The 12183-nt window shown below is 30.6% G+C and overlaps 2 protein-coding genes across 2 annotated transcripts; both read left to right on the top strand.

Moving 5' to 3' along the window:
- Positions 605 to 1457, top strand: LOC109359239. Its single transcript, XM_019603827.1, has one exon. It carries the CDS (start codon positions 700 to 702, stop codon positions 1102 to 1104), a length of 405 nt encoding a protein of 134 aa, XP_019459372.1. The 5' UTR covers positions 605 to 699; the 3' UTR covers positions 1105 to 1457.
- LOC109359189 (probable complex I intermediate-associated protein 30) lies at positions 8023 to 11270 on the top strand. The gene is made up of 6 exons (XM_019603759.1): positions 8023 to 8147; positions 8251 to 8364; positions 8474 to 8619; positions 9796 to 9876; positions 9980 to 10078; positions 10832 to 11270. The coding sequence occupies exons 1-6, from the start codon at positions 8096 to 8098 to the stop codon at positions 11024 to 11026; spliced, it is 687 nt and encodes a 228-aa protein (XP_019459304.1). The 5' UTR covers positions 8023 to 8095; the 3' UTR covers positions 11027 to 11270.

The raw sequence follows: 12183 nt of genomic DNA, 5'->3' as shown, positions 1-12183 counted from the left end.
TTCATATACAAAGATCATATCTTTCCATTCTTGTTCTAATTTTCTATTCCTATTCAATGAAAAATGTCACTTAATTTAGAAGAAAAATTCTACAAATACAAATTAATATTTTTATATTACTTGAAGAAACCAGATTGGAAAATATAATCATTTTGGGATGCAGGATCATGTTCTTCATCGCGATTTAGAATAAACTAATTTAATTTTAAGTTTTTAATATATAAATAATAAAATTTAAATCATATAATAATCTCATATTACTTGTAACAACATTAAACATTTGTAGCACAAAAAATAATATATTTTCCAGAAAATTCTCCCACATTACAAAAAAGAAAAATAAATATTTCATAACATATTTTATTTATTAGTAATCCATTTATTTCTAACTTTCTAAAATTTATAAAAGAATTTTGCAGGTGATTATCACCTTTCCTGTTGTAACCCCAAACACAAAACGCCAAAGAAAAAGAGCAACTGGTTTTCTATATTTCCACCAAATACATCATCCTTAGCTGTGTCCTAAACAGTGGGCCATGCGTGTTTTTACCCTCTTACCCTCCCTCTAATTAAGTACCCTCCTCCCTTTATAACTGAACCTTCCCTCCCACCTTCCCCCATCACCCCAAACTCTCAATCTCTCTCTCTCTCTTTCTTCTCTTCTCTACTCTCTGAGACATTCATCAAACACCTTCCAAAATGGCCAAACTTGGAAAGCTAACAAAGCTGAAATCAGCTATCAAGAGGTGGCCATCATTAACCAAGCTCAGCCGCAACAACAGCTGTGTCTCCGCCGCCAGCACTGACTCCAACAAAGGCGGCGCCTCCTCTTCCTCCTCCAATGAAGTAGAACAACAACAACAACAACATGGACTCCACACTATCTATGTTGGCAAGTCTAGAAGACAGTACCTTGTAAACTCCGACATTATAGACCACCCTGTGTTTCAGGAGCTAGTGGACAAGTCTTGTTCTAATTCTGATGGGGTTGTGGTTTCATGTGAAGTGGTTCTGTTTGAGCACTTGCTATGGATGCTTGAGAGCAATGAGACTCAGATGGGGTCCATGGATGAGTTGGTTGAGTTCTACAATTGTGCATGCTGAGAGAGAACAAACAATAGTAACTGACTTTTTAATTATTTGTTTTTTTTTTAATTGTGAGCGACTTTGTTAATTGAGATTGATCAATTCTTATATATATTTTATGAAAGTGGAGATTATATAGTTATAGCTAGGCTTTTGGTACCAACAACAAAAACAACCACAAAAAATTGAGCTGTGCTACCTTGTTTGCTTGAGGATTGGGATGGTTTATTTGTTCAGCAAGTTTCTTTTTGCTGATGATGATGCATGATCGATGTTCATGTTGATTAAGAAAAATGTAATTATCGTACTTTTATTATTATAATGTCTTGCCCTGTAACATTTATATTGAAATTAAAGTGGCCGACATTGATGAGATATTAATCAAACTTATGTCAATTCATCATTAAAGAATTTTTTTTATATTTAAATTCTTTAACAAGTGACCTGGGAACATTCTTCAACATGACCCCTTATTCCTTTATGATCATTTTTGGGTATATTATCATTTTCTTCTTACTTCTTCTTCCTCCCCTTACAGCCTTAAGTATTTCTATTGAATAGTATACAATATACCTTAATTATATATATATATATATATATATAATGGATATTTATCCTATCTTACCTAACTCTCAGTACTATTTGTCTAATATAAAATCTATTTACTAAACTGTTACTGGTCATATGCTGATGTATACAAGTGCCCTGGAGTTTTATTTGGTTTTTTTGTTATAATTAAAAAAAAACTTTGGTTTACATGATTAATCTAAGTTATCAATATTGTTTAGCAAAAAAATAAAAAAAATCTGACATGTTGGAGACAATAAATTGATATATTATACATGGTCAACATCCAACAGTGTTAATGTTAACAGACTTAACTTATTGTTCAAACAGCATTTAAACTTGTCTCTGTTGTTCCACGGAAGATAGACATATGAAAAATTTATATTGACAATTATAGTATCCATTAACTTTAGATGAGAGCTATGAAGATACAAGCAAAAAGAAAAGATGAAAAGTGAATTAGGGATAAAATAGTTTATTACTTTAGGAGTAGTTACCAAACCAACCACTTTTCAATAAGAAGTGCCCCAAAGTCCCAAACGACAGGAAGTAACACAAACCAGATTTAGTTTGTGGATAAAAGGTAATATAGAAATGCCGTGTTTAACATTTTTTGCTAACACATGCATGAGATTTTCATACATAGTGACGATTGCTTACCTTAACTATTGATTGGGAGAAAATTTTGTTCCTCTGAAGCACGTTTTTAAGTTTGTCATGAAACAATTAAAATAAAAAAAATTATGAATATTTAATTCACATATTTTGATTGGTTTAGGAAATGTTTGGATAGTGATTGGAGTAACAAATTCTTGTCCCTATTCATTAATGTGTGAATATATATTTATGTATAGATAATTAATAAGGTCTTATTTGCACTTTAAAAATTTAATTATAATTAAATAATAGTATTGAAAAACATAAATACATTAAATATTAGGTGTTGGATACCTCTTCTTACAAGCTTTTCTTAAATACAACTAATTGGCCGGTGAAAATAGTGATAATAAAATGTATGACTTTATTTTTTTGCCATGGAAGATAATAATATTTTTGTAGTTAAATTAAGGTTCAATACATCTTAAAGAAAGTTATAATTGGCCGGTCAAATTAAGGTTCAAAGCATCTTAAAACATTGATAATAAAAAGTTTGACATTCCCTTTTAGCATTTAAGATAATAATATTTTTGTCGTTAAATTAAGGTTTAATACATCTTAAAGAAAGTGTTTACCAAACAAAAGCTTTCACCTACTAGTTTGGCAAAATTAAAACCCCAAGCCTTATGAGTTTTTGAGTATTGAAAGTAGAGTGTAATATTTATGTACTAACAGTATAAAAAATTATATGTAATTAGTGTATTATTTACCTTTCATTTGTATTATTTTTTGAAAAATCAAAAATAATTAAAAATGAATAATGTAGTAACAGTGTAAAATACACTTTTCTCTTCAAAGTAATACTTACCGGCAAAGGTAAAGTACTCCAAAGAAATTTACTAGTAATATTATTTACTAGTAATATTATTGCTGAAGATATTTTTGTTTTGCTATAGTATTAAAATAGTAATATTATTTACTAGTTTATTTTGTATAAATAACGATTTATGAACTATTTTGGTTTAATGAAGTTAGAGAAAGAGTATGACATTTCTTGAGAAAGTTTAAAATTAAGATTAGAATCAGAATTACGCCTCATTCTACAAGAGAAAGTAAAAAAAGATAAACCAACTCTCAAATTTTTGGCCCTATATACATTTCTTAATAAATCCTGTTAAGTAAAAGAATTTATTATACTTCTATCTTTTGGTAATAATAAAAAAGAGGAGTAATCTATTTAATGGTGAGTTTTTTAAATTTACACCTTATCCTAACACTTAATTTTAGAAAAATCCAATGATTTAAATTAGTGAGTAAATCTACATTATTATATGATATTTATAGAATTGTTGATGGTCAGGATAGAGAGTAAGTTAAAAAAATTTATTTTTAGAGTAAATCATCACTCATAAAAAGAAATCACATCATTTATGCACTAACTTTAAAACCCTAAAAAATTAGGAATCCAAATGAACAGTTTAATCTAATTATATTTGTTTCTATTTTATTCTATGTTTGTACAACTGTATAGAAATCCTTGACATTTTCGTTCGGTTTCTGTCAACAAAGTAACAAACCCAAAGCCATTGAACTTTAACAATTCACAACTGTAAAACCCACCAATCTAGCTTGTCTTACATGCCTTCATTGACAGTTTAGTTAAGTACGTAGGTCCTCTTCTCTTGTAGAAAGGGCCACTTTCTTTTTCTCTTTTCATATCCCCTCAATGCATGGATTTTATATGCCATATATTACCTGGTGCCCTTGCCCACCGTTTTGATGGACTCTATTATCTCAGGAGTCCATGACCCTAAGATAAAAATGAAGATTTGTTATCCCCAATTATATCGTATATTAATGAAAATATATTTTATTATTTGTTTTGTTTTAGTTCGTCATTGACTATATAAAACGTGATTTAAGATATGATATAGGAAATCAAATTTTTGTTTCTATAATAAAATTAAAATACAAGCTGTATTATCCTCCACTTATGTATTCCTCAATATTCTTCTCTACACGGAATGTTGATGACCAAATTTGTGGTTGCTAGTTATCAGCTCATGGAATCATGGGCTTGATTGAAGAATATTGATAAGATCGATTTGGTGAGAGATTTGAGCTTACTACTAGTTGTTATTGATGTGGTGACAACTTATTAGATTAGAGTTAAGTGGGCCCATCAAATTGAGTGTTGTCGTATTCTTTATCCAACATGATTGCATATATGTCACAAGTGCATATAATTGATTAGTAATGCTTAATTCAAAATTAACTAGAATAAATCAAATAAGCATATATATATATATATATATATATATATATGAGGGATTTGCTTCCCTGATATCTTTTGTTTATTTATAGGAAGGATTTGCTTCTCGGATATCTTTTTTTCATAGTTATAATTTTAATTATAAGAATAAATATTCATTTCATTTTCTTACGTTTTTTATCTTACCAATTTCATCCATTAAAAAATCCAAAATAGTCTTTAAATTTTTTAAACATAAGTCAAACTAATTATTTTAGTATATTTTATAACATCTGATATGGTGAAATATATTATATAATGTAAATAATAATGTATGTGAATATAAGAGATTATACTATGGGGCTGGTTTTAGCCCAAGTTATTAATTTCTAAGAATAAAGGAGGTTAGTTGGTTAATTAGTTTTGGTGTTAGGTTAGTTAGTTTTTACTTCATTTTATATAGAGAATTCAATGTAACTTTTTGTAAATCATCAATTCAATAATCATTTAATAAATGATTTTATCATTATTTCTTTCTTGTTTTATCAAGATCATGAATTACTCTACCATTTTAACATGATAGAGACTAATTTGACCATAAAATTTATTTGATTCACATTTAAAAAATTTGGGATTATTTTAAAATTTTCAATTTTTGAGGGATCAAACTGATAAAATCAAAAAAAAAAACATGAGAGACTGAAATACATATTTACTCTAGTTATAATAACCACTAAAAAATGAGTGTAAGTGATTCAAGTTATGTTTGATGTATATATGTATAGCTATCAATAACGTTATGTTTGATGTATATATGTATAGCTATCAGTAACGTTATGTTTGTATGTTACGTAAGGAGAATCAACAAGGACTCAAGTCGAAATGCATAGAGGAATATGTTGAAAGAATACAACTAGCTGCTAGCTGTTTCTGTATAGATAGAAACCAACGTCATAGGAGAAAATGGTCACTATCGCTTTCTTATTTTTCATTGCACTTTTTTCAAAACCCTTTCGTGACTTTTTCTCTTATCCGATTCTCTACCTAAAAAGCAATAATACATTCTCCGAAAAAAAACAGCCTATAAATCTTACAACAAAGAAGCAAAGTTTTTACATGTATTATTATTATTTTTTCACACGTGTCATCAATCTAAATGTGTATGAATTAATGTGTAAATCAATTCATATGTTTGTAAGAGGATATATTATTTTTTTGACTAAAAACAATATAGATGATTACATGTAATAGCAAATTCTCATATGCACAAGTACAAATGTATCAATTTTGTATGGCCACTTAATCACATTTATTTCTATGGAGAACAAGTGTATATGTGTTATTTAATTTGTAATTAGTTGAAAAAACTATATTTAAATGTTTTTCTCATCAAACATTAATATATTGCAGATAGAGTAGTACACAAACGTTGAGGGTTGGAAGTCTGGATCCTTTTTGTTCCTTTACTATTTTTCCTTCAACTATTTTCTTAAACAATGTTTAACAAAACCCTTTTTAGCTTTTTGCCATATATGATTAAGCTGAAATTGAATTGCTATTGTTCATTACATGGCTGTGACAACTTATTTTCTTTGTTTTTTAACATATATAGTTTTATATGGGATAATATATAACTAAGAATATATGATAGTGTCTGAATAATTACCAACCGGATAATATATATTTTGATATCACTAAAAATATCACCACAACTTGCATTAATTACGGTAACAATACTTGCATGGAAGAAACACCCCATAATGGAATGGGATCCTCTATCCCATCTCGGTATTTTTCAACAAGTCAAAAATAATATCTTATTTTAATTTAATTTAATTAAAATAATATATTAATTCTATATGTCTTGATATAAATAGATGTTGAAATAGGAATGAGGACACCAAGTTAAAATAAATTATCCCATCCCCACAATAGCCCACATACCCATAAACAAATATTTCCAACAAAAGCTAGGAAGCACACTTAATAATAATTAACGTTAAAAGTATAAATATGCCTCTAATCAAATTGGTTTTACTCTCCTCCTAATACTCTTTTTGTTGTACTTTCTAACCAACCACTCTTCAAAATCTCTTGCTTCAAATTGGATCCTTAGAACCCCATTATTCCTATACCCATATTCCTCTGCTGACCTACTTAGAAGCTCACAGAAATCTGCATCACCAAGCACTCTTGTGTGAACCAAGAATCTCTTGCAACTATCCTCATTTGTGCCAACATAAATTGGAAAATACCCTCTAGATCCTAACTTAGGACCTTCTATGCGCTTCAAAGCACTTCCAAAATCAAACCATTTCCTTAACATACTTTGTCTAACTCCCATTTCCAAAACCTCTTGCTTAATTTCTCTTCAGAGTTCAGCTTTTAGTAGCTATAGATTTTTGAGACACTTCTAGATCAACTTTACATATATACCTGATCAAGATCTGATAGCTTAAGCAAATGTATTTGACCGTGTGATCAAAGTACTTGACGGTGTCCTTGCTCCATTTCATATTCCATGCACATTAACTTAATGAAATAAATTTTGTTTTGAATATGACAACTATTGTGATTTGCTTAAAATTTCGTATCGTTTCCTTTAGTGACATGCTGCATACCGTAGCAACAACGTTTGCCTTGCTTCAATTTAATTATCTTAATACACGATATAGTACATATCTGGTTATGTTTAGTAGACGTGTTAGGAGATAACATAGTATACGTGTTATATCCACGTTTTTTATATTTAGTATATTTTATATAAAGAAAATGTTTTACTCACGTACATATTGTAAAAATAATTAATTTTGTTGGTGTGCACCAATGGGTTACTCGGCATACAATGGAAGATTGATCTCTTTAGAAATGAGATTTGCAACAAACTTTGTTTCATTCTCACATTGGATATACTGATATTGGTCTATTCATGTAAAACTTTGATGGATTAATTAAAATGTTAATAATTCAATTTTGTAAGTAATATTTATTAGGAGAGACAGTCATACACTTCAAAAACAATTATTCTTATAAAGAAAATAAGAAATACTCTCGGTGGTACTAAAAAATAGCTTTGAATATTGAATTCTTGAAGTCATGTTTAAGAGCGAGCATAGAGAGAAAAGGGTATTAGAAGAACAAAAGAGGGATGAGATAAGTATTAGTGGGTAAAAGTAAATTGAGAAAAATTGAAAGTGAGTTATATTTGCTATATATATATATATATATATATATATATATATATATATATATGATGTTTTAGAGTTTGTATCACTCAATATATCACTAGTTTTTATTGATAAAAAAATAAAATATAAATTAAATATATATTAATTTTATATTTTGTAATTAATGAAATGAAACAATACATAAAATGATATATATTTTGAGATAGAAGGTGTACTTGAGTTAGCGAAATAAAATTTAAGTCAATACTTAATTTAAAGTTGGGCCAACCACAACCATGAGGGGAAAATGACCCAGAAAGAAGGCCCATGGAAAGTTAGGCCCATCAGAGGTGGTTCAGTTCAGTGTTGACACTGTTTGTGACGGTGGGGGTTCTCTCTTGCTCTGGGTTTTGACAGTGAGAGAGAAATGTCGAGATTCCGAAGACTGTTCGATGCTTCCGTAAATGCTACTAAGAGAGGTATTCATCATCATTTTCTATTCTTTTCATCATTTCATTCATTTGATTTACTTTACTTCAATATTTTGATTGTATTTCTCTCTGTTACCGTGTGCAACAAAAGCTTTGTCCGGAAACTTCGATGATTTGATGCCTCCACCGGAGAGATTTATATATAATTTCAATTCCAAGAAAGAGTTAAACAAGTGGCATTTGTATTCTGATTCTGAATTAGGAGGTATTCAATCTTATTTACTTTATAATTTGCTTAGTAAACTATGATTTTTTTTATTATCTTCAGGTTTTTAATTATAGATGTTTGTTATTGTTTGATTTTTGTTACTCAGGTTTGTCAACTGCATCTCTGGAGATAACTGAATCTGAAAATGGACCAACCACTGGGATTTTCTCTGGTAACCTTTCTTTAGATGTTGATGAAGGTTCTAAATGGAATATTTCTCGTGGTGGCTTCTGTGGTATGCGTTCAAAGAAGGTTCCTTATTTCTTTCCCTACTATCTTTTGTTGCAGACACTTGGTTTCAATCTCTTATCTCTTGTACAATGTGCATGCCTAGCTAGTAATTATTGGATTTGATCATAGAATTGGTACCTATAAATGATTGACAGATGTGGCGAGCAGGGACAGGTATAGGTAGTTGAAGATCGGGCTAGTTATTAGTTATACGATGATACACAGATACCATGCGTGCCGGATACGATGTTTATGCTATATGGTGATTTGCCTATTTTTGAAGAATATGGAATATGATACAGGTAGGATATGCATATAAAATAAGCATAAAAAAATCATAGATCATTATAAACAGATAACTCTTCTCAAATTCGAAGTTAAGAACATAAATAAAAACTACAGATTATTGTCATAGGAAACCATTGCCCATTGCCTACAAATAGGAATAGTATCAATCTCATTTCCTCCTTGACCATCTTCCAGATTGCTCTTCTATATCAGAATTCACCTTTTCTGGTCAGTGGAAGACATGGATTTTGTGTCTCTCTTATGCAAATACTTGTCTTCTCCCTTCTCCATTGCAGCAATACACATGATCTGTTCTGTTTTACTCTCTCTTTCATTGGGTGCTCTCTACATTTTATTTGGCTGATTGTGTTCTCTATTTATTTTCCCACTCTCGACGTGCTTCCACAAGTAGATTGGGTTTATTGTGTTGGTCCCGTTTAATAAGAAATATGGCGCGGAAAAAAAAGGAAAGAAAGGAACCAAAGAGGCAATCCGCTCACATGGTCCTTACAAAATGCATAGGAAAGGTAGTTTTAGTTTATCAGAGAGTATTCAGAAAGTGTCAGGTTTATTTATTCTTTTAAAGAAACTGACTTGTATATTTCATGGATGTGTATCCGTGAAGTATTACAGTGTGTCAGTATTGTATACGTATCTGGTATGGATATGAGATGAAAATTTGAAGACCATTGCACCATATTCACAGGTTATATGTATGTAATATTTTTTAAAACAAAGGAAACCTCCCCATAAATATTTACTATATATATTATTTGTCCCTTCTCAATGTATTCTAGATCCATCCCTGGATAGGTTGAGAAACTTAAAAAAGTTATTATATAATTGGTGACTAATTCAATTTTTTTAAACTGAATAGTTTTCTTTTCTCAATTATTTGCATTTTTGCAGTTTAATGCCTTTATTGATTTGGATTCATATGATACTATTGCAATGAAAATTAAAGGAGATGGCAGATGCTATATATCTACTGTGAGTGCCCTTTTCATTGTCATAAAAATATGATACTATGTAAATCTAGAGGATTTTTAATTTCTTAGTCTTGCAAGTATTGTAACAAGTCTGTTTGGTTTAGATCTACACAGAGAATTGGGTCAATTCACCTGCACAGATGGAAGATAATTCGTGGCAAGCATTTGTGTATGTACCTAAAGATAACTGGTATATTGCAAAGGTGACTAACATTTACATCTCACTTCTTACAAGTTTACCTAATCCCTCATGGTGGATTAGGCTTTCATATTGTTTTGTTATATGCATGGTACTCAACCTTACTAGGCATGTCAATTTAGATTAGGATAAGGGGTTACCTTGCCGTGAAATTTTTTGCTTTTTCTCTGTGAATGAGGACTTGGTAGTTCAAGTGCATTGAAAGCCCGTTCACAGTGTTCTTGTAGCTTTCCCTCTTGTTTTCTTTGAGGCCTTAGCACTGCCATGTTAAAAGGTCTAGATTGTGAATACAATAGGAATATATGCTTTCTGTTCTTATTATAAAAGTCTCTGGAGTATTATCTGTTTAATAGAAATGAGTAGATGACCATAGAATTTGTAAGTTGTAATGGTTTTAAGGCATAATAGGATCCACTCTTTTTGCTTAACATGGAAATTTGTGTACCCAAGTGCTTTTGGTGATTTTATCATTGTTTTTCACGAGTTTGCTACTCGTGAATGTCTAACTGTCAGTGAACCAGGTCTGGTCTGGGCATTGATCTTTACTATTTGAAATTGAATAGGAAACATATGATAGAATAACTAGTTGCTAGGTTATATACTTTGTTGATTTTCTATAACTGTGAAAGTGAACTGTTGGGTATCGTGGCCCATATCAAACACTGAAGTGTTCATACTAGCAGATTTCACTGCCCTCTTTTCTGTTGTGAATTTCTACAGTGGACTATGTGCTTAGTAATTTTCATTAATTGACCAGATTCCTCTATCTCGGTATTTACCTACTTGGAGAGGGAATGTTATAGATGCAGAAATTGAGATGAATCCATCCCGAATTCTAGGCATGTCTCTGTCTGTCAATGCTGAGGGTGGTGTCCCAGGTGCTATAACTGGACCTGGTGATTTCAGAGTTGAACTTGATTGGATCAAGGCCTTGAGACATAATGAACTTTAGGTTACGCTTAAAAATCAACATTTTTTGTTATTCTTCTAGGGCGACCCTTTCTTTGTAATAACACTGTATCTTTGTATGTTTCATAAAGGAAAAATACATTCAGGAGTTATTCCTGTGTCAACTCTACAGTGGCTCCAATTGTGGTTTTCATAATCACATGTGAGCATCTGCAGATACCAGAATTCATTATTTTCATCATATTAATAACAAAAGAATCAAAGATTGATTGTCACCTTGAATTTAATTGGTTATCACAGCCAATGAGGTTGTTAGTGAAGTGGTGTGAGCTTGATAGAAAAGTGCAATGCAAGTAACCATATAATACCTTGTCATGTACCCATGATTTCCAGTAATTGCAATCACCTCATGTTATAGGAAATATGCTATTGCTAACTACTCTTTGCCAGAAATGGCTGTTGCCTTCACTTCATGAACTGATTGATTCGGTGCAAAGCTTTGGTGAAGCCATATACTATTTGAGATGTCAATTTTTTGGGTACAACAAACAAGGTGTTGGTCAAGTGATGTAAGACTTCACTAGAAATTTAAGATGACCTAAAAGTTAAGGGTTCGATTCTTAGGAGTGACAATTGTTGGGAGGTTCAATCACACATCCCGAAAGGAATTAGTTTCTAACCATTAAAGGGTGAATGAATTTCCTCAGTAGTACCAATTTTTTTTAGTTACATGATTAATTAATGTTTTTTGAAGTACAACCGGAACAAGATGTATACAAATTTAGAACTTGACAGTGGAATATATATCACGTATACAAGTTACATAAACATATACTATTTTTATTGTTAAAAGAGCATCACAACCACACAAAAACATATATGAACAAATCTGAATTTTAATCAGCCTAAAGACTTTGTCTTTATGTAGATGGTTTTACACTTTTACGTGTCTTTTTATTTGATAGGTGGACTCACTCTCTTTGCATTAGTTGATTGGGCATCAGTATAATACTAATAGGATAACAAGAAAACAAAGTTTTTATTAATAAGGCCTTGCAAAAAAATGGTGTGAGGAAGATCAACTTTAGGAAGTTAATTATCTTGATGACAAAAATATATAAGACAAGAAATTAGGATGTTTTGGATGTCCATATACTCTCTTTTATTTTGTGATAAACAAGCCGAATACCCAACAATCAT

This window comes from Lupinus angustifolius, chromosome LG11 (assembly GCF_001865875.1).
Source record: "Lupinus angustifolius cultivar Tanjil chromosome LG11, LupAngTanjil_v1.0, whole genome shotgun sequence".
NCBI lineage: Eukaryota > Viridiplantae > Streptophyta > Magnoliopsida > Fabales > Fabaceae > Lupinus > Lupinus angustifolius.
The sequence above is the reverse complement of the archived record's forward strand: the minus strand, read 5'-3'. Positions and strand labels throughout refer to the sequence as shown.